This window comes from Macaca fascicularis, chromosome 5, assembly GCF_037993035.2.
Source record: "Macaca fascicularis isolate 582-1 chromosome 5, T2T-MFA8v1.1".
Lineage (NCBI taxonomy): Eukaryota > Metazoa > Chordata > Mammalia > Primates > Cercopithecidae > Macaca > Macaca fascicularis.
In genome coordinates, this window is record NC_088379.1 from 179,395,139 (window position 1) to 179,418,924 (window position 23,786).

Below are 23,786 nucleotides of genomic sequence, written 5' to 3' on the forward strand. Positions count from 1 at the left end.
ATGTAAGTATATAGAAGTACACCCTGTGGTGTTTGCATAATGACAAATCATCTAAAGACACATTTCTTAGAACATATTCCTGTAGTTAAGCAACTCATGACTTATACTAACACATTAATATTACTTTTTAAAGTTTCTTTTTAGAAATGAAGTTACATTATCCATTAGGTGAATGAGTCATATGAACATAATTACCCTAGTTGTATTTTTGATGACCTGAAATAACATCTTTTTTCATGGTCCCAGCATTTTCATTAGTTAATGTATAACTAATTCATTAGTTCATATAAAAAAGGTATTTCAAATGTAACCAATTCACAACAGTAAATGAATTCTGATATATTTGATTTAAAGTAAATTGCAAATAACATACCATGTCCATTTGTTTCTCGTATTCTTTTTCGTTCGAGAAGGACAAAACACAATTAATCATCTAAGTTGGAAAGATATTTTAATTTACTATATGCAATGCATCAATATAAGTTCCATCCCTTTAGACAAGACTGAGTCTTGCTTAGAGATTATTGATTACCCAGGAGAAGTACTAACCTAAAGTGAAAATAAAGGAAAACTCTTATCTATGACACACGGTTCCTGCAGATTTTTCCCTGTTTTGCTTTGGTCCTGAAAGTGGAGGAGGCTTTTCTGTTTGCCACCCGTTGAAGTTTTCATGGCCTAATAATGTGGAGACTCAAAAAATTTGCTGACGATAAAGAGGAGAACAAAGGAAGCGCCCAGAGTATCGCCAGGTAGGTTTCTAGCTTCAATTCTGGTATTTATCAAATACAATGTGATAGAGTAAAGCTGTGTTTCTTAAAAAGGATCTAATAATTTATTATCGATCTTCTTTAACTTCCAGGCAATTCAAAATAAATTTGTGCTTTTGGATTTTCTATTACCTGTCAAATGATTTGGCAATTTGAATAAATTTATTGTTTTCGATTTATAGTTCATTCCCATTTTCTTTGATTAGTCACTTAGGAAACTCAATGTTATACCTGTAAGCTTGATCTTCCACAGAATAAGTATTTCAAACAAGGTCAATCTGTGGGAAATTTTTGGGAGGGAGAAGTTATTGAAATAAGACTCTATAAACATAATTGTTTCTGTAACAGATCATTTAGAAGAGTTTTTCTTTTCCCCAGAAAGAAAAGGAACCTGACATCAAAATAGTGATTTTTAATGGTTTAAGAACAGAGACCAGTTTGGAAGAGCAAGTGCCATTAGGTTACAGAACTGCGAGTGAATGTCATATGATTTTTAACGAGTATTCATTCATTGAAGAACAAGTGTTCAGACAATTCATTCCTCATGTCACAGAATGGACTATAGATGATGATAAGATTTTCTCCTGGGTCACGCTCTGATCATAAGCCTCTGAGCCTTCCTTTTGATTAGGCCCAACTTGGGTTCTGTTCTTGGCCTAGTTAGTTCAGTTAGGCAAGAATTCTGCTGGTTCAGTTTAACGAAAATCCCTTATCCTTGATATCTAATCAAATTTATTATCCCCCCACGTTCAGTATCTTATCACCCTGCCTGCATTCAGCAAGAATTTTGCTAAGTCAGTTTAGCCGGAATCCCTGTGAGGTTTTCTCTCTAGTAATTTTCCACCCACTGAACTTCACTTATCCCAAATCCTCACTTGTCCTAGTATTCAGAATGCAACCCAGTTATATACTGAGGTCTCTCTGTCCCCAGTGCAATAGTTTCCGAATAAAATTTGTCTTCACTGCTTTAACTTATATCCAGCTCTGATTTTCTTTCAGAGTGCCAGCTTCTGTTCATAACCCAGCTTCCAGTTAACCGTTTGCCCAAGTGAATTTTTAGATACTGTCAGAGCAGTACAATATTGGGTGAAGAGCATCAACAGAGATAACTTGGTAAGACAACACATGGGGTCAAATATACAAATATAAAGAAACATAAAAACAAACTAAATATTTATAGTGTAGTTCAGTAAATATGGCCTCATTCAATTTAGGATTCCAATGAATGTGTAATTAAAAACGGAAATTATACAAAATTACAAAGAAGAAATATATTTAGAAAATCAGTTTATCAAGACAGAAAGCAACTGTCAGCAAGAGTATATTGAAATAAACTATGTAGAGAAAAATAAACAGTGTAGTGATGCAGAAAATGATGAATATCACGAGAGTAACGAAAATATTTTAAACCATAGTAGTGCAAATTGACTTAATAAATCATAGTTTACCAATAAGCTTCTCATCCTTCTCAGTGTGGTCACATTACATTTATTCCTATACCTTTTGTTTAGGGATCTATTACCCATAGATACCGCCAGCACTTGTACTTACAGATGAGCTGGCCTGATTCTATGGCAGCATTTCAGCACAGAGTTTTTGCTGATGTCACGGTACGAACTATGTAAGCTATTAATGAAGGCCAGCTCATTGAAGAAAACCATCATGCTGATTTAGCAAGGAATTTTCAATCTAAGATTTTTTCCTGAAATTTGTGCTAGTCAATATATAAAAGTGTCAAAGGCTGTTACATATTAATTATAGGTACTTTAAAAATGACAGACTAATTATCACATACGAAATTGTAATACTTTCTTAAATTTCTTGGCTGGGTGTGGTGGCTCATGCCCCTAATCCCAGCACTTTGGAAGGCGGGCAGATCACAAGGTCAGGAGGCTGAGACCATCCTGGCTAACACGGTGAAACCCCATCTCTACCAAGAATACAAAAAATTAGCCAGGTGAGGTGGCACGTGCCTGTAGTCCCTGCTACTCGGGAGGCTGAGGCAGGAGAATCGCTTGAACCCGGGAGGCAGAGCTTGCAGTGAGCCGAGATCGCGCCACTGCACTCCAGCCTGGGTGACAGAGTGAGACTCCGCGTCAAAAAAAAAAAAAATTCTTATTTCTTTACTAGTATTCTATCACTAACCTCCAATGTAACTCTGTGGAGGAAAAAAGAAAGATGAAATTATAGATTAAAAAAAAGATGAGTATTCCTTTTTGAAATAGTCTGTACGGGTAAGTCAAGTGAAAGTGGTTTTTTCAATAAACAGATTTTAAGAAGTCTTTCAAACATACAAACAAAAACTACAAATACAATAATGCCAAGTCATTTTTCTAGTTAGTAACACATCTTCTCTCATTCTGTCCTTAGTAGAAAAGTTCCATTCACCATCCTTCTCACTGTGCTTTTCCTATAATGAAATGCATATATTAAGACTTCTTTGAATGATATATCACCGACTATGTAATCCTAGATGTAACAGTTTTCATGAGAACAGGAATGGAATATGATTTTTGTCAGGAAGACAACATGATTCTTTGGTAAAATTTGTTCTGTAAAAAAATTAGACAAAAGAGGTATCCATATTCTTGAAAAGTGTTCATTTTTATTGTTTCTGATCAAATTATCTACAGTTACATGATAAATACTTTATACTGTTCACAGGTTAATGACTCTGATAGAGAGTTTGTTAGTTGCAAAATTGAACTAAATATAATGAAAAACAAGTTGATGAAATCGTGCATAAATTTTTAAGTATATGTTCAGTATAATTTCCTGGAAAAATATGACAGTATCTGGACAAGGAAGACTGACATAGACATAAGACTCGAGAAGACAGAAAAATAATTTACACCATAAAAACCATAAAATAGCAATACTTTTTTTGGTAGTTCTTTAAACAACTTGACTCACTAATAATGAAGTCACTGTATATCATATAAAGATGGTACATGGAAAATATATGGCACATTTTCTTTTTGTTTTGTTTTTCATAGCATATCATATTATAGCTGTAGAATGTCAGTGTACTTCACTCTACTCCCCCCCAGTATTACCATTTATCATACATTAAAATACAAATTTAAGGAATGACCATTGAATAATTCATAGAGAAAAAAGTGAAGAAGTGCAAAATTATTCAAGCATATTCAAGTATAACTTCACATCTGAATCCTTTCCTGGAATTTAAGTCACAACTCCTTACTATTAACCAGCCAGGCTGGATAATGTGTATGTGAGCGGGGTTGCCCAAAGGCACCATTGCTAAACCCACCCCAGAGAAAAAGCAGCCATTAAAATAAAACAACTTAATCCCTTGTACTTTTGTTATAGCTTTACTCTAAAAATACATCATATGGTTAATATGGTTTGCTGCTAGTTTTTTTTTAATTCATATTACTTTGTAGAGTTTTATATAATATTTTCATATCTGAAATAAATTTAAAAATATTTAATTTAAATTTATTGCTAAATTACAGGAAGACACTAACAGTTCCTGAAAATAATGTACATAGAAATTTTCATCAATTTCTATTTATCTATGTAGATAATTCATTTTATATTTCATTATTTATAAGTCTGAAAATGTGTCATCATTGTTTAACACTTACAATGCTCTCATGAATGGTTTAAGTAAGAATAAAGCTAGTGATAAGGGGTTGATTGAACTTAAACGCAGACAACAGAAATGTGAAAATATATGCTGGTTGTCTTATGTGAGGGCAATAAACTTACTTGGTATTTTAGGAAGGAAAAGTCATTTTTTGATGAAGATTAACATTTTTATCATCTAGAGTTATGCCACAATGGAACAGAAGACTGTCCTCAGAGTAATGAGCTACCAGTTGCTCTTTGGGTGCTCGGAGAATGTGGATAATGTAATAGTGAAGATTCTGACATTGAGAGGAAAGCTGAACTGAAACACATCAAAGGTTTATTTTAAATTCTTTTTTCATTTGTCTGTTTCTGAGGCGGAGTCTCACTCTGTCACCCAGTCTGGAGTGCAGTGGTGCGATCTTGGCTCACTGCAACCTCCATCTCCTGGGCTCAAGTGGTTCTTCCCCCTCAGCCTCCCTTGAGTAGCTGGGATTACAGGCACCCACCACCACGCCTGGTTAATTTTTGTATTTTTAGTAGAGACGGGATTTTATCGTGTTGGCCAGACTGGTGTCTTAACTCTTGACCTCAAGTGATTTGACTGCCTCGGCCTCCCAAAGTGCTGGGATTACAGGCGTGAGCCACCGGGCCGGGTCTATTTTTAATTCTAAGAATATAAATGAGAGACAACTAAAATTAGTTGCATGAAGAAAGAAAAAATTATAAAACTTAAAAAGTGTTAAATTGATCCTTATTAAGAGAACAAGCTTGTGTAAGCTCACATCAATTCTCTCGGTTTTGGAATTTTTTCAATCATCCACAATTTCATATCTTATTCCAAAGATAATAAATTTAGCACTTGGGACAGTGCCAGGCACACATAAGGTACTCAATGAATATTTGTTTAATCAGTGATTAAATCATAATCTTCTATATTGGATACCAAGCATATGTATGCATTTTTAAAATGTGTAAGGAATTCCAATACATAGCCAGGGTTCAGAATCACTTTTGAAAAATAATACTCTATCACCTTAAATTTCTCCTCTTTGTTTACGTGTTAACCATCAAAAGTACTGAGAAAACCACCTGTTCGGACACTACAAAGTCATCCTATGTTATTAGCTGTCTTTTGAAAAAGCTTTCTGACAATTATTTAGCTGTTCTTCAAAAATGGTTCAAATAGTGCTTTAGAATTCGATTGTTAAGGGTTAAAGACTTGATCCAGTTAGCTTTGTTTATGTGTTTTTGAGGCAAAAGATTGTTGCATGATCAAGAGCTGGCCAAATCGAATGACTGCATGGTTCATATTTTCCACCAGCAATGACTTAATATTGCAAAACATGTCACAGGATTATGAACCTTTGTCTAGGAAAATTTTCTGTCTTTGTATTTTTAATCTGAAAGAATTCATCTCATTACCAATGTGTGTGTGTGTGTGTGTGTGTGTGTGAGAAAGAGAGAGAGAGAGAGAGAGAGAGGGAAAGGGAAGAGATGAAGGCATTATTAAGATGTAAAATGTAGACCAAAAAAAACAGGTAAGTGGGTCCTAGCTGCTAACTTTGGATTATATCTCTTGGCCTTATATCTCAAAGAAGCTTCCTCAGGATATTTTTCCCTGTCCTAGTTCCGTTTAAATTGTAGGGAGTTATATTTTACACATGGCCTGTAAGTATCTTTGTTATGGAAGAATATGCATCACTTTACTTTTTAAGTAATTGGAGTACCAGGTGTCTCCCTATGGAAGTTCACTTTTTAATATCAGTATGTTTATAAAGAGGAGGGGGGCTGAGATAAAAGTTTAATTTTAAAGTTAATTAAATTAATGCAATTTACAGTGTACACTGCTTGTTTATTCATGCAAAGTTTATATAGCAATGAAAAAATTGCAATGGCTATGTTTACCACTGTAGTACACAAATAAGAAAATAAAAACCAATGTATCTGCTGAGGCAGATGTCTCTTAATTCAGGAACAAGATACAATGGGTATTATGGGTGTTTTATTCGCAGGAGGGAATCCGTGTGAACATATACGCTATGTCTTCTAATATATTGTATTAACACCAGATTGTCTTATATTTGGAATGGTTTGCTTTTCTTTGCTAGTTCAATATTAACTAGATGAAAAATACAGGTCATATATACTGATGAATTTTGGGAGTTTATGCTATTATCTATGTTGCAAAGAGTGTGGAATCACTTTTGGAGTAGAAGATATCATGACCTCAAAGACTGTTAATGCTATCTGTCTAAGGATCATTGGATACACTTTTGTTCTCAGAATTTTGTTATTAGAGTGTTGTAAATTTTTATGGGACCCTTGTGAATCGTGGTGTTGTCAGTTTCTTTGTTTTCCATTTACAGTATACTGCAAGTATTTTCTATGTCAATTTTGGCAAGTCTCTTGTATTCTCTCATGTCCATTTCCTGGAATGTGTACTTTATAGATGAAAGAAAAATTTAGCTGCCAGTATAATATTCAGTCCTCCCAAGTAACCAGCAGGTTGAAGTATGTTGTGTTGAGAGAAATAGAAAAGCATATTTTAAAAAGTGGAATTAAATGTTCAGAAAAAGGGGTGTATAGTATGGAAGATACATCTAAATCTTTTTTCAAATATTATAACCACTTAAGTTGCACTGAGTACTAAAATAGTGAACAGCTTGCTCTCTTCTGTTAAACATTTAGATCATTTCTTCATTTTTTTTCTAAAATTTCCCTTACCTTCCATGAGATCCTGGGTATTCATAAACTAATACATGAATTCATGTCTTAGGGATACACAAATATACAAGCACTTATAATTGCAAATTAAGATTAAAGTTATTGGACTATATCAACAGAATAAGAATTCATTCTAGAATAAGATGAACAGCCCGGTTGATTCCCTAATATAGCCACCAAGAGTTGGATGGGCTCTCCAGGCAAGTGCCATGGAGAAACTTTTGGAAGGGTTAGAGAAGTTTTAAACACCCTCAGCTTTCTTGCAAATACAGTGATTCTTGAATCTATTTAAAGTTGTAAAGTAAGTTCTAGAGCCTCATGGTTTAAGTCTAATTCTAATGGTTGGGAAAGAAAGAAAAGGTTGAGAACATATATGCTAATGTATAAAATAGCCTATAAATTCATATGCTATGGAACCAGATATTTCAATGATTGAGATACAAATAATGCTTTTTAAGAAAATGATATAAACTGCATACACAAAAATCCCGTATTTTCTAATGTGGCTATTTAAAAATACTTCAGAATATGCACATTGGAATTCCAATTTGTGTGTAGAGTAGTTAATGTATATGCACACGTTTTAAATTTCTTATCATTGATAATTTTTTGGTTGGTTTAATTTGAAATATTCTGGTTGGACACAGGGCTTACTGAGGCAAATATTATCTCAGCATGCTAATTGCGATGTGATTTTTCAGTTTTAAAAGGTCAATAAGAGTTCATAGGAGGAGACACATTCCTTTAAACATATTGGATTCAGCCACATGTGCGTTGTCACTGTTGCCTTGTGAGTGAAAGCTGTTAAAGTATTTTCTTAGTGCAGTAAGACAGTGACAAACGTAATAGGAAAGGAAAACTATGCCTAAGGAAAGTACAATACTTTTGAGATAGACTTCTAATGCACCAACGTCCTTGTTGACAACATTGTCTCATGTTTGGTATTTTCACTTTCTAAATTTCAGATTTAAAAAAGACACATTTTTAATATTCTCAAATATGGAAACAAGTGATGTCTGTGAATTTCTTTTGGAAGTAAGCATGTTTGTATTTATTATATTTCTGTTTGCTCCTGGCAGAATTCACTTAAGCAATGTTGGGAAACTTGAAATAAGATGTGGAAAGTATAGAAAAACACATTCAGGTATTTCAGAGACACACCGAGATGACGTAGCTTATAATTACCTCGAACTCTCCTGCTAATTCTCAAGGAATACAAATGACATATCTTGCTCTATCTTTAGCACAAGAATATGTTTCCATGGTTTTGTTAAATACACACCAAATGAAGAAGCATGTGTTTAATTTTCACGTGCACAGTCCTCAACGTGGGTACATAGAGAGTAACAAATTCTTTTAGTTGTGGCATTTGCACATAATGCCAAACATAATATTATTTCCTTATAGTGTTGTTTTAAGTTACTTATAAAGGAGAGGAACTTGGTATTTTACTAGCAAAAACTGCTTAACATTTACTATTTTTTAAAATGTTATTTTTAAAAATTACAATTGTATAAGCTGATGTATAATAACATTGTAAAGGTTTTAGTTTTAAATGGTAGTTTTTGCTTTTAATTTGAGAGTGGTTGAAGGGCAGAAAACAGCATCTCGTTAAATAACTGGCTTTTCTATTGTACATCTGAGTTCATTGTTTTCATAGTGTTTAAAGTTTTCTCTGTAAATAATTTGGCAGACTGAGTTTGTGCATCTGACCAATAATTAAAATACCTAAAAGGCATTCCAAAGCTTTCCCAAATACATTTATGGTAAAAATAGTTAAAAAAAAATAGCAAAACTGAAAAAGAGTCAGAGTCTGGTTCTGTTTACCAAGAACTCTATCATACATTTGCACCCAATTACACTGCAAAAAACAAGTTACTAATGCTCTGCTGTTGTTGAAGTACTCCCATGGGGTCATTGAAAAATTTTACATAAAAATTTCATTTAAAATTATTTTCATCTTGCGAATGGCTTAGATTTTGAAATCATTAATTCAGAAATAGAAAAACAGTCCCCACTTTATAGAAATGACTTACTTATATCATTTAAAATTAAAACTTTCCCTCCTTATATTTGGAGATAGGAGTTGAGACCCATAAAACATTGCTGGGAAAATTTTTTTTATTAAAAAATCTTTTATGAATCAATTTTTGTTTTCATTGTACTCATTTTTATCAAAATGTAAATACTTTAATCCCATTGAATTTTAAAGTCACATTCTAAACTAAAATATAAAAGTCTTACTGAATTTTGTTCAGTTATATCAAATTATTAAACACAATCACACACAGTTAAGCAGCTATTAAAAGTCTAACAAAAACAAGGTGCTGGCTTGAATTGTTCAATGTTTGGCAATAACTAAAAATACATAGCTATGATACTTATTTGAAAACAAAGTTGTTTTCCATATTTCCACCTTCGTTCCTAGAGATATAAAGTTTAAGAAAAGTAGATTGTGACTGTAACACAATCTCTTATGTTATTTGTTTTAAATTTGCACAGAGGAAAATTTATTATTCTAAACAATTAAATTTAGTATTCCAAACCATTAAAGTCTTTTAATGCTCTTATTTAAAAATTTTCAAAATTACATATATTGATTAAATAGTATTTATATGTACAATCCTCCATTAATATGAGTGAATTTCCCACTGTAACTAATTATTTTCCCATTTCATAACTATACTATAAGAAAATAGTTTTAAAATTCAAATTATTGGTTTTTATTATCTTTATAATTTCCCCCCTTTCCTTTCATAAAATTTACTGTGCAAAATTTGCTTTTGTATGATTTAATAGCATTGAATTACAAATTAAGGAATTCCAAAGTAGTTTTCGTGTCTGTTATTATGAGATATTATATAACATATAAACACATTGGCAGTAAAGCTTCCACTTAGATGGTTTACTGTGAAAAAAACAAATCACCGGGAATTAATATGAAATAGAATCCCCTAATAAATATTTTATATTCATTAAAAGAATCTTATCTCTCATGACTTTGCATAGCTAACCAAATTACGAACCTTTTCCATATACCATTTTAATACAATGGTCATCATTTATACACCACACACACATACACACACACACCTATGGCAGAGACACTTTCCTCTGAATTGACCCACTTGCATGCCCCCAGAGACTTAATCTTGCTGCTGATGAATATCTTCATGCCTAAGAATTTTATAGATAACCCAATAGAAAATATTAAAAATCAAAAAAGCTAATGGGAAGCAGGCTCTGGAGATGGTGTCAATCTTCTTGGCCCGGTCGATAAAGACCTTCCTCATTTCATCAGGGCTTTTTGGCATTACCTGGACAGGGTGGTTGGGGCCCTTTGGAGTCATGCCGTCCTTTGCTTGTAGACATGGTCCCATTCCATAGGCTGTGAAGCTGAATCGACTTTCCCTTACCTCATCATCCTGTCAAAGAAAATGTGACAAGTCCCTTTAATAATAGAATAGAGCCTGTATAACAGGCATCTCAGAATCATAACCAATTTTATCACGATTAATATTTACATTAATATAAGGAAAAGGTAACCAAAGCATATAAAGATGAATTGGTTTTGATTCCCCATTGAAGTTTTATTTATTCATCCTGCTGCCTTGTATAGATGCGCCCATTAATAAATGTGAAATCCCAAAGGCTATGTTTTAATGGGAAAACTAAACTCTGATATTTTCTACATATTGCTTGAATATCTAAATTAAAACAAGATAAAATCTATTGTGTTATATATAGTCATAAACTAGTTTTTTTTTTTTTTTTTTTTGCATTATTTGTATAAATGGCCTAATGTGTGATGTCGAAGGGGAACGAACATACCAGGATCATTGACTGAATTTTTCTTTCTCATGGAGACAAACCTTTTCAAGCTTTTTCTTTCAATTCGAAGTCAATTCCTCAGAAAATACAGTCTAGTTCCATAATACTGCTTGGTTTATGTTATTCTCCCTGTATGCTACTTTTCTGTTTTACATTAACCTTTGTGGAATACTTAGAAGATAGTCATGTACTCTAGTTTATATACGACTACCTTTCAGGCACATTGGTTTGGTTGAAATTGTGAATTATATGTGGCAGAAGTTTATTTCATGTTAAGAACATAAACTTTACATAAATTTATTATTACTATATTCTTCTAAAAAGTATCATTTCTTTTAAATGTGGCAAACTGAAGATAATTTTCCATGTTTGTAAATGAAAGGACTTAAAGAAAAATTTAAATAAAAATTATTTAATAATATATAATAAATGAAGTATGCTTATGAAATATAGTATTTAATAACTTATATGCAAATTAATAATTTACTTTAATACATTTATTTAGAATGTAATGGCAGCTGTTTACCAATGAGTAAGGGTTTATTTGATTACTAAATTGAAGGTCTAAAAGATGAGAAGACATTTAATAACATTGTTATATCTCTCCTATGATAATACTTTTTCATAATAATATAAAAGGTAAAATAATTGGCTTGAACTCTTGAAAATTATGGGCCGGTCACAGTGGCTCGTGCCTGTAACCCCAGCACTTTGGGAGGCTGAGGCAGGTGGATCACGAGGTCAGGAGATTGAGACCATCCTGGACAACATACTGAAACACCGTCTCTACTAAAAATACAAAAATTAGCTGAGTGTGGGGGCACGCGCCTGTAGTCCCAGCCACTCGGGAGGCTGAGGCAGGAGAATCGCTTGATCCCTGGAGGTGGAGGTTGTAGTGTGCTGAGATCGCGCCACTGCACTCCAGCCTGGGCGACAGAGTGAGACTCTGTCTGCAAAAAAAAAAAAAAAAAAAAAGAAAAAGAAAATTATGTTGGTTCTGTGAAAGTAGCTCCTCAATAAATAATATATTATAAAGTATGAAAGTAAAAAATAGAAGTTATCATGGATTCTAAAATGAGAAGATGACCAAAGTTGATACAGTAAGGTATAAAATAGTTATTTTGGGAATTATGAAAGTAACATGATTCCACCTGAAAAACAAAAGTATATGATTATTGGAAAGTATTTTGACTGTAAAATATATAAGCAATTGAATTTTGAGGACACAAGTTTGAAATAAAAACGGACAGTCCAAACTATCTGAGACTACTGTTGTAAGCTTGCAAAAATTGAAAATCAATATCAATTTTCCAGTATTCTTTAATAAGCATGTTCATTTAGACTACCATTTCTTTGGCATCCATGAAAATTTTAAGGCAAATTTATAATTTGCCTTAAAGTTTTCCATATCTTACAAATTGGAATTAAATCATTCTTACGTAAGTGCTAAAATAGTATCCTTATAACTCAGAAAATCATGCTGGTGTGTGCATTTCTAAAGGAAAATGTAGGCTACCCGGGTAATTTGCACTATTTTGTGTATAAATCAGCTGAATGTTGAAGTATAAAATAGGCTTTTAAACTATAGCAACCTATGTGTTAAAAAAATCTATCTCAAAGTAAGACAAAAGATAACTTCTCAGGGAGCATTTCCAATGAGGTGTTGACAGGTTAACTGAAGCAGTTGAGAAATTCATTATCAAAACGCTCAGATATCAGGATTAGAGCTGATGTGCTTAGTAAAGCAGAATTCATTGATTACCTTTCTAATTATCTGTTATGAATAACTTATTTTAAAATCTTTAGAGACCTTAGCTGCTCATCTCAAAACAGAGATAATCTATTTAAAATTAACATATTAGTGAGCAATTGAATTTTTCTCAATTGTATCTTTCCATATACCCGAGTGTGAGTAAAGAGTTAACATCCAGCCTGGGCTGTTACAGGAGTGCTGAGAATGACCCCTGATTCCTAAAGCATCATTTCCTTGAAAACAATAGAGGTAAGCTACAGAGGGAATTGGAGTCGGCATTATTTACTGTGAGGGGCTGCACCTGCATTGGGGGAGCTGTGCATTGGCCTGAAGATCTTTGGCCCAAGTGACTAGGTGGTGTACAAGTGTGGTTTGGAACAAAGGCTGTGATTCGCTGTGTGAAGGCGATCGTATACACCCTGACTTTTGTCCATGGCAGCTGTACCTATGTGTCCTGTGTGATGAGGGGCAAAAGAAGCTGTGCTCTTGAGAACTTGCTGAGTCTCCTGTGCGAGGCAGATGCTGGAGGCCTGATGGGTTTCCTGCCTCACGTCCTCCTAGGAGACTGAGTGAACATAACGTTAGATTAAAGCCTATGGGTGTTCTGAGAGTCTGTATGACAATTGGAACCCCAAATCTCAGCAGTGGTGGACAAAAGCTGACCAGGCTTTCAAACTTTGAGACTCAATATGACCAAATGTTCCAGGAGGGAGTTCTGAGGAGAATCTAATGCTGATCCAACCTGGTTTTGAGGTAGTCAAAGTGCTACAGAAAATAACATGCTGAATTTTACTATTGGAATCTGGATGGCACAGGTTTATCCCCTGTTGAATTGGTAGATGGATGATCGGTGAGATAAAACTGAGGGGAAAGTGGCTCAAGAGACCGTTAATTCCTTGTTTCCTATTAATAATTTTTGGGGCTGGGGGTGGAGGCTCATGCCTGTAATCCCAGAACTTTGGGAGGCTGAGGCAGGTGGATTGCTTGAGCTCAGGAGTTGGGGACCAGCCTGGCCAACATGGCGAAACCCCATCTCTATCAAAATTACGAAAAATGAGCCAGGTGTGGTGGTGGGCGCCTGTGGGATCAGCTAACTGGAGGCTAAGGTGGGAGGATTGCTTGAACCGGGAAGCAGAGGCTGCAGTAAGCCAAGATTGTGCCACTGCACTCCAATCTGGGTTACAGAGTGAGAGATCCCGTCTCAAAATAAAAAAAGAAAAGAAAAGAAAAAAAAATTATCCTCATGAAACGAACTACTTAAGGGAAAGACACAGCCAGTAAAGCAAGCAGCTTCATGACCTGAGCTCAAGATGAAAACAAAAGCCCAGTTGGTACTTGGAAGGACACCGCACTTAATTTTAATATTCCCTTCTGCAACTCCAGGCAAGTGACACTGCAAACTAGTGACTATAGTGCAGCCCTGTTCCATAAAAACATAATGTGAGCCACAAATAAAAGCCATGTGTGTGATTTTAATGTTTACATTAGCTACATTTAACAAGTTAAAGGAAACAGGTCAAAATAATTTCAGTTTGAAAAAAAAATTAACTCAGTATGTTCACAATATCTTTTCAACATTTATTGAAGTAAAAAATGAGATAGTTTTCATTCTCTATTTCATACGAAGTCCTTGAAACCTGGCATGTGTTTTACATTCACAGTATGTCTCAATTCAGACTCTAAATTTCTAGTGCTTAATAACCACATGTGGCTAGTAGCTACCAAATTGGACAAAGCATAAAGAAACTGGGTCACTTTGCTAAGAAGTGGTAGCAGTTCTCTAGGGAATTCATGCTTTCCTGGATCTTTAGTTTAATTGACTGAGGAGCTAATAACATGTTTTTGGATGCTGTAGTGTGAAAAGTAATGTTTGGTGTGAATGCTAACCCCCAATCTGCTGCAGTATTATCATTCAGGAATTACTGGCAGGTGTAATTTCAATGACCCCTTTTAGGGTAGGTGAAGCGTGGGGCAGTATAAATCCATGCTGAGGACTGAGTGTGGTGGCTCACGCCTGTAATTCCAGCAGTTTGGGAGGCCGGAGGCAGGTGGATCACCTGAGGTCAGGAATTCGAGACCAGCCTGGCCTGGCCAAGATGGCGAAACCCTGTCTCTACTAAAAATACAAAAGAAAATTAGCCAGGCGTGGTGGTACATGCCTGCAATCCCATCTACTAAAGAGGTTGAGACAGGAGAATCACTTGAACCTGGGAGGCAGAGGTTGCAGTGAGCCAAGATCACACCATCGCACTCCAGCCTGGGCGACAAGAGTGAAAACTCCATCTCAAACTCAATCAATCAATCAATCAATCAATCAATCAATCGCTGCTGTGAAGGGAAACTGATTGATGCTCTCACTGCTGTGAAATGTAATACCTCAGCAGAAGAGTAGATATGTGAAGTATAGCAGCAAATCTGGGGCGGCCATATGACAGTCAGAAAGGAGCCTACCCAAACCATATCTCCCGACCAAAACTCAGGTAGGCACTGGGTTAGAAGAGTCCTTAGGCATGTGGCCCTTATTCTGGGAAGGCAGGAGGGTATTTAGATTCATGGGTACATTAACTCTTGTAGCTGCTATACTAGGTTTTACTGATGAGAAGAAAATCTAGGGTGTTCAGAAGAAAGATCATGGCCAGAGGTACATCTATAAGCTCTCTTTAGGTGGCTGATAAGACACAAAAAGAACACAGCAAAAATTGACAGGATTTCTGTGAACGATTTCCCGGCACATTATCACCTGCTGGGAGGACGGAAATCTGTTCTAGTTTTGGCAGTGGACTCCCCTAAGCTCAGAAGTTAAATCCTACGGTGCCAATGGGGAAAGGAACAAAGGGCACTGACATACGGTGCTAAATTTACTCCATCAGTTAAGGCAGCTGAAACAAAACAGCCTGACTGGAAGGCCAGGATTTCCTTGCCCAGTTCTCAATGGGATGCTATGACTGTGCTATGGTTAAAGATGAATTGTCATGGGGGTAGTGAACACAACTTCTTGCAATTACCTGATGCCAAAGCAAAATATGTAGTAATATGCTGGGGAACAGGAGAGCAATATAAAGACTGAAAGAGAAACTGCTTGAGCAGGGAAGGAGGCAAAAGATCAGCTATAATAGTAGGTATCACGGTCACACTAAATACTGTAGGTAGGAAAAAAGAGAGTAAGATATACTCAGTAGGTGGCACTGCCTTTAACCAAATGTATGATTGGAAAAGATGTGATACATAAACGAAGGATCTTGGCATCTCTGGCTTGAGCCTAGTCCCAGGCAAGTCATTCCTTAGCCCAGTTTTAATTGGATGTAATAAAATGGGAGCCCTTAGAATTGCCTAAATCTTCCTTTGTAGGAAGATTACAGGAATTCTCAGATCTGATTAAGGGAATGGCGCAGGGGTGCTGGTTTTCATTAATTCTCTCTAGAATAGCCTGTGTGGCCTATAAAGCTAGATGGATCCTACAAGCTGACTGTTGACTATTTGGGTTCAGTAAAGAAGTTTCCCAACAGCCTCTACCAAGCTGGCCGGATGTGGTGAAAACTATTCAAGAGTTTTGGACACAAAACTCTATCCAAGAGTTAAGGACAGAGATGGCTGGTTGGATTTGATAGACTTGACTGATGCTTTGTATTTAGTCTCAATGGTACAAAAAAGTAAAACACAGCATGTCTTCATGTGAGGTGGACACAATTATAATCTTACTGTCCATCCCTAAGGGAACCTAAATTCTCCAGTATGTTGTCACAACCGGATAAGAAACAATTTGGTCCAGATCATTGTCAAAAGTAAGTTGTTTAATAAATGATAATTTCCCTCACCAAACAGAAAGTCAAGGAGAGTTTGGAAACTAGTGGCACCTTTGACTCGGTACGGGTGGCTAATTAATCCAGATAAGATGCAAGGTCCAGCCCCATGAGTCCACTTACAAGGCATAACCTGGTCTGAGGACATTAGCTACAAGTCACAAACATTAAAGGACAAACTTTTATTTCTTCTGCATTCTACTATTTAAAAAAAAAAAAAAAAGAAAGAAAGAAAGAAAAAACTTGTGGCACTGTTGAAATTTGGAAGGTACATTTTGGATTTCTATTGGCCCCACTGTATAAGGTAACCAGATGGAATTTCAAAGGGAAACTAAAGCAGACTGTGGGCGATCTAAGGCACGTAGTAGCCAAGCTGGTCTCTCTGAGGTCTTAAAATTCACTGATTGTACAAGTATCTGCTGCTAAAACACACATAGACTGGAGTTTCTGGAAAAAGCTCAATAGTGGCACTCTAAGGTAGTTGCCAGGATTCTAGACTAGAAAATCCTCTGACTCTGTCAGCAGGTATAATCTACGTGAATGACAGCTACTGGTATTCTCTTGAGTTCTGGTTAGAAATAGCCCCCAAGACCAAAGGAATCTGAAGGACATCAGTCTATATTTAGGCCTGAGATACCTACCCCATCATGGGTGATGTCAAAAAAGCATTCCAGTCTAAGTGCCATGACAAAATTAAAATAGTATATTCAAGACGAACTCAATGGGAGTGACTCTGGTGAAGTGTATCCTGTCCATGTAAAAAACCCCTGTGTGACAATGGGCCAATGATAGACCCTGCAGTTGAGTACCCAGAATGGTCTGAACCTCATGACTCTCTTCCAACAGAGGCAAAACAGACCACCTAGTTCACCAATGGAAAGTCCCATGTTGTGGTGAGAGCTTGTCCTGAGTATCAACAAGAGAAAACCTGTATGAAAATTGCTTTTGACTTGAATCTTCTAAGGACAAGTGCTAACATACAGTTGTAGATGAAATACTTGGGGTTCTTGCCCATGGTTTCTGGAGGATTCAGTGGCTTTTGCCTGAAATTGACAGATATTCCATCTTGGAATATCTGTTTTGTTTACGTTGTAACAAAAGTCATAGCTGGATACACTATTAAGGGCTTGGAACAAGGCATTTTTATATCAGTTTGGGCTTCTCAAATAGATCTCACTGAAAAACAGAACACATTTTAACCCAAAATGTACAACATGGCCCAAGAGCACAGCATAGGAAGAGTATATCATATCCCATCTGCCCAGAGAGCAAAGGCTTAAGCAGATATTGGAATGGTCAATTAAAACATTTAATATTAGAGATGAGACGACAAGGACATGCAAAGTCTGCATAGCCTTAATTTAGCTACTTAACTCTCTTGATTCTTGGTTTCTTATTCCTGCAAAATATTTATTATACTACCTATCAGTTCTTTCAGGGTGAGAGAAAATATAAAACACCGGACAAAGCACTCAAATTGCTGCTATTATTAATATTTTGAGTGTAATATTACATTATTCTAGAAATTGCACAAACACAAAAGGAAAGAATACTAATAACAACTTGAATCATTTTACTATTAGATGTTTTAAACTCAGAGTAACTAAACTAGCACTAAAATACTATGTAAAATAGGCCTACCCAGTCACCTGTTCTCCAGGAGGTCTTGCATTTGTGCACCATTACACTAAAAGGTTAACCAACAGCATAAAAATAAAAAGGCCATTCACCCCTCAAGTCCTCACTGTCTTATTGTTATAATACATGGGTTTTGCCATGTGACTGCTAGAATTCCTTGCAAATCTAATTTATGCAAAGAGTCTTTGTGTTTTAAATGTGTTGTATGAAAGAGTGGAGATCATTCTGAGTGTGCCCATGAGATGAGGCATGTGGAGTCATATCAGGGCCCTTTCAGAAACAGGTTGTCAGCTCCATGGGAAGGAAAGGAACAGACTCCTGTATAGGGTCCTGTCTGCACTCACAGGAAGACAGGGGATGAGAGAGACCATGAGCCCCTGGACCTTAAAAACATCAAGGGATTTTTTTAAATGACTGGCTTATTGGGACTTTTTTTGAAAGGTTTCTCTTAAACAATAATTTTAAGCAGGGATGAAGCTTTTCTATCAGCTTATTGTTATTATTAGATTACTAAATAAGAAGCAGCACTGAAATATTTTATTACTAATTTCTCTGCTTTGCATTACCCAGTCATAAATTATCCTGTGTTTATGTGTGCTTACATGTGCAGTGATATTCCTTATTGTAATTAGCACTCAAATATTTTTTTGAGATAATTTAATTTTCTGGAAATAGCTTCAGCTTACATTTTCATGGATTACATGTCAAAAAAGCAAGGAATAAAAAATATATCTAGAACTTTTGACTCAGAGACATTATGTATTAGCCAATCTTTAGTGGTTATAAAATTAAGGCCCTTGACAACATAAAATATAGGAAGTGGGCAAAATCGCTGATTAAAAAGTTAAAGAAGTAGTTTAGTTTACCCACAAGTAAACCTTCTTACTATGCTTCAAGCAAGTTAGAATGGTAGGCAATGAAGAATGGAGACAGCCATTTAGCTACCACACAATTCTTTTTACAGGAATATCATTTTTCTGTAAATTTAAAACTGACAAAAAGAACATTTCAGTCATTATGCTTCTATATCGTACTGTGAGACTTTGTATGTCTCTTTTCATTTTATTTCAATTATGCCAAACACTGATTCATATAAAATGCAAGTTATAACTAGAAATATTAGAGACAGACAGAAAATAGAAGGGTGCATACAGTCATTGAATGAAATTGCTTCATCTCTGTCATCAAACATGATGGTGTGTACTAACACATGTGTGAGGCAAGGACTAATTTTGTATCTTCTTCTTAGTCCTCAAAAATGACCAGAAAAAAGAAAACTTAACATGGATGTGAGAGTGATGAAGGCATGAAAATTGCCATTGAGTGTGAACAAAACATTAAGCATCTAGAACAGCATGAAGTATTGATGATGTGAAATGCTGTAAGGTATAACAGCATTAAACACATTATTTGCATCTTAATTTTTCTCCCTTAGTAGGTACCTTTGGGGCAATCTTTATACAATTAAAATATTAAATAGATTATTCCAAATGTCTTTTTGTTAAATACTTTTTTGTAATGTTATTACCAAATGGTAATGTAATAAAGGAAGGAAAATTAAATTGTTATGAAATTCTATTTATATTATTTCAAAATGTGTGGATTATTTTAAATTGCTAATAAACAGCAATGACTCATTTTATTGGGAAACATCATTGTCCCTTGAGAATATTAAGAACAGATGAAAAATGTGAGTGAATTAAAATTGTTTTTCTAAAATATAAGTCTAAAATAAAATATTCAGTTTCATATATCTACACACATTTTTATATCATTTATAAATGGAAAGTCTAAAATAATGCAATTATAGATGAGGTTTAAAAAACACTTTGTTGTTGTAAGTCAATTGTTAATATGAAATTATTTGAAATTTCACTCCAGGAGAACCCTGCATTTATTATAGATGACAACTGAATTCGCTATTAATTAGCCAAGTGTATATTGGCATATTAAACTTAGATTCGGAAATGGTTTGAAGATTGATAAATGGTAAATTTAAAAGATGTAAAAATTTAAAAATGTAAATTTAGAAAGATTAATGTTTTAGATGAAATATTATAGAGGACAGATAAGAAATCAATGGAATGATTTATTTAAAAATCTACATATCTATTTATAGCATAATATGTTAGATTCACTTACTGCCAACTCATAATTATGGCGTGACATAGGGTATTACAATAGACATCATATGTTAAAAAGCAGCATTTCTATTTTAATTAACATTGAGATGGAAGTCACCAAATGCATGTAAATTTAAACAGAGATTATATTATTTTGTCAAATATTATTGTCCTGAACAGATTTTCAGAGAATATATAGCTATAAGAAATAGCTGAGTTTAGCATAAACTAAATATTTAAATATTTGTTTCCAGGGAATAACTAAAGTCTTACAATTTTTGTCTTATTTGAGAGGATGCAATTTCAACTCCTGTTATTAGAGTCATTCAAATAGAATTTTGTTTGAATCTAAGTTATTGGGAAATAACTATTCTTCAGGTATGCATGGAAGACATTTGTAGGAAACACTTAATCTATTTAAAGAAAATCTTAGCTCTAGAACAGCATAAGCTGACCTGGAATGGAAAGATTATTGAATAATCAGTGTATATGGATGCCATATGGCTTTCAAACATGAATCCTTCTCACTTTCATCAAAATAGGATATATGTACATTTGTATTTATCCTTAGACTATAGACTTAACAAATGCACAGGGCAGAAAATCAATTATTTATTATCCTTAGAAGCTATCTTGAATTATTTTTAAAGTTAGACAGCATACAAAAACATAAGTAAATAAAATAAAGTTTGTGTACAGATGGTCAAAATGCAGTCAATGATAGCTTTATTTTTTCAAAGGATAACCACTGTGCCTAGCAAAACATAAACTTGGTCAGGATTTCTTAAATCTAGAACTAATGGTCCATTCCTATTTCATTTGCATATATAAATAATAATTAATAAATAATCATCAGTAGGGAAACAGGCACTAGAATACTGTGTACATATGTTTTCTTGCAGCAAACCATTGCACTATTACATTGAATTGTGGAGGAAGCTACATGAAATGCATTAAAGCAATCCCATTTCATCCATAACTCTCAACAAAAAACATGTTTGGAAATACCTTGGCATGTCTTTTTAAGCCTCCAGGACTGAAGTAATGATATCATACATGGGAATAGCAACTCTAGCCAAAATGCTTCCATATCATGCATACAGACACACACACGCACACACACACAGCACTGGAGATAGCATCCATAACATGGTGCAGTGCGTAATCAGCACACAGCAGGCTGGGACAGTGTGGGGTGGGGAAATTTGGATACAAGAGCAAACTTGTGTTCTTTCAGAATAGACGCAGGATTCTCTGGTACCTTCACAGAGGAAAAAGTAAGTTTAAAAAAGCTGTATACAATGCTGAGGTCAATGCTGAGCCTAGTTAAAACTTTCCTAGGAACAATAATTGCATTAATGTAAGGTCCCCTGTTGTGGCAAACTTTCTACAGTGAGACTATTTTATTTACTTTGCCTGTTCTGCCAAATTAGAGTACTGAAGAAAATCCATGTAAACCAGTACTCATGACAATAAAGGGCATAGTACAAACATTGAGACTCATTTTGATTCTGTTTATTTCAAAATTTAGATTACTCATACTGTTTCTAAGCAAAATACATAGTTTTAAAGGACAAATTTGATCAGCCCAGAGCATTGTTAGTTTAGGGAAATAGTTTTCAAAAAGTCAAAGAAACCAATCACCCCCAAATTTGCCAAATGCTTGAAATATTTTAAACACAAAAGGGATGTATATACTTTCTATGACTATATCTGTGTTATCATATTGTTTCTTCTATAAAAATAAAAATTTATTGACTTTCCATACAATAAGCCTGTTTTTTCATTAGAGTTTTCATAAAGTAATATTTAATTAAATAGATACCTTTCATTCTATAGTTTCTATAAACATTAACTGTTTAGCTACTAGAGATATAATTATGTTGGTCTTCCAAAGAAAGATTAGAGAGTCTGCTATATAGTCTAATACCCACTTGTATCTATAAATATATATTGCAAACACTATATCTAATTATGTAAATTCCATGCCATGAAAAATTTACAGTTAAGATAATCAAGTAAAAGCAAGTGGATCATGTGAAATTTTCTTTCAGGGATGAAAAACAAAGGGAGAAGTGGGATGCTGGGAAATAAGATGTAAATTTTAGTAGCAAAAGGACAATTGCTGAGTGATTACATATTATAAGAGAACTTAGCAAGTACTTTAAAATAATACCAGATCTAGACAATCTGTTATGAGGTTGAGATTACTGCAAGAATTATTTAACATTATGTCTCTTGCAGGGATGCTTACTTGCAATGTACAGTAGAATCATCTGGTAGCTACTTTTAGATATAATTTACCCCAGAAATTAAGTTTAGTAGACAGAACTATTTGTGTGTGATTTCCCAGGCTAAATTCTTGGCTTCAATAGATTTCTATGTAATTACTGTATACTATATTATGAACCCCCAAGTCAAACCACGTATGGACCAAAACTATCTATTTTATATTGCTTTCCTAATATTTAGTCATTATACTTGGACATGTGCCTCTGTGAACTCTTTTTATTTGACAATTTCAAAGGATGCTGCTATCAAAACTAAATTGTTCACTTGCTATAAGTAACCTCAGCATATTTTAACGTTTAGAATGGATTCTAAAGATACACAGAAGGCACAAAGCATTTTGTTGCCTTATTTTGAGGTCTCTTGTGCAGCTGCTTTTAGAATTTGTTTGTATAAATAAATTTTCCATTTATTTTCAACTAATTTTGTACAAGTATCTGAGTGTTTCTTCTATGATGATTATTACAAGATATATGTGACATTTCTCTTTAACATATATTTTTAAATCATTTTGACCAATCAAATAGCTCTGTTAAAAAAATGAAGGGTAATATTTAAATATCCTTTTATGGATGAGAGAAGACAAGAATGAAGTTTTTAGAAAAAGAAAATAACCTTCTTAGCTGAAGGAGGATGGTGTTTGCTCTGCTTTCAATACAAAAGGAGCTACCTTTCCCCACCAAACACTGCCTTGGTAGTGCAGAATATGCTGTCTGCTTTTTACTGATGACCACATTCCTCTATTTAGAGTTAAGAAAGTCAATTTACCATATCTGAGAAACGGTAAAACTTCTCCAATGCAAAAGCTTCTGTCTGCGGGAAGGTAAAGTGGACCAAGAGGAATTGAGAAACCAGAGAATCAATTCATATATGATTAAATATAATTACACAATTGGTTGTAATTGCATATACCATTTGAACAGACCTAGGTAGCAATTAATAGATTTTCACATATGCAAAGTATCTATCCCAACGTATAAACTGAATTTAAAAAAACTCTTTTTTTCATTAAATCAAAATTACATTTAATTACATTTGCTCGCTGAATATATCAAGTAGTTATCAGAAAACAATAAGATATGACTGTTTTTGCATTTCTGCATTTTCCCAGAGTACCAGTCACTGGAGAAAATGAATGCTTCCCTCTTTCTATGAGCTAAAGAGGAAGGAGCATCAAATATTTTTATTTCACTTTTACATGTGGTAAAACTGAGTAAGGAGGCACTTTGGTAAAAATAATTTTTTAAAAGAAGGATCCAGAATT

At 34.5% G+C, this 23,786-nt stretch overlaps 1 protein-coding gene across 2 annotated transcripts in view; it reads right to left on the reverse strand.

Annotated features, from left to right (window-relative positions):
- Window positions 1-9,191: 9,191 nt before the first annotated feature.
- GLRA3 (glycine receptor alpha 3) overlaps window positions 9,192-23,786 on the reverse strand; it is a 173,550-nt gene continuing 158,955 nt past the window's right edge. The window contains exons 9-10 of one of the 2 annotated variants that reach the window (XM_005556328.5): window positions 23,291-23,335; window positions 9,192-10,513 (exon numbers count right to left, since the gene is read on the reverse strand). In XM_005556328.5, the coding sequence (XP_005556385.2) occupies window positions 10,235-10,513; window positions 23,291-23,335 (324 nt within the window). In that variant the 3' untranslated portion in view covers window positions 9,192-10,234. The remainder of the gene's footprint in view (window positions 10,514-23,290; window positions 23,336-23,786) is intronic. The other variant, XM_015451040.4, reaches the window with a different exon arrangement.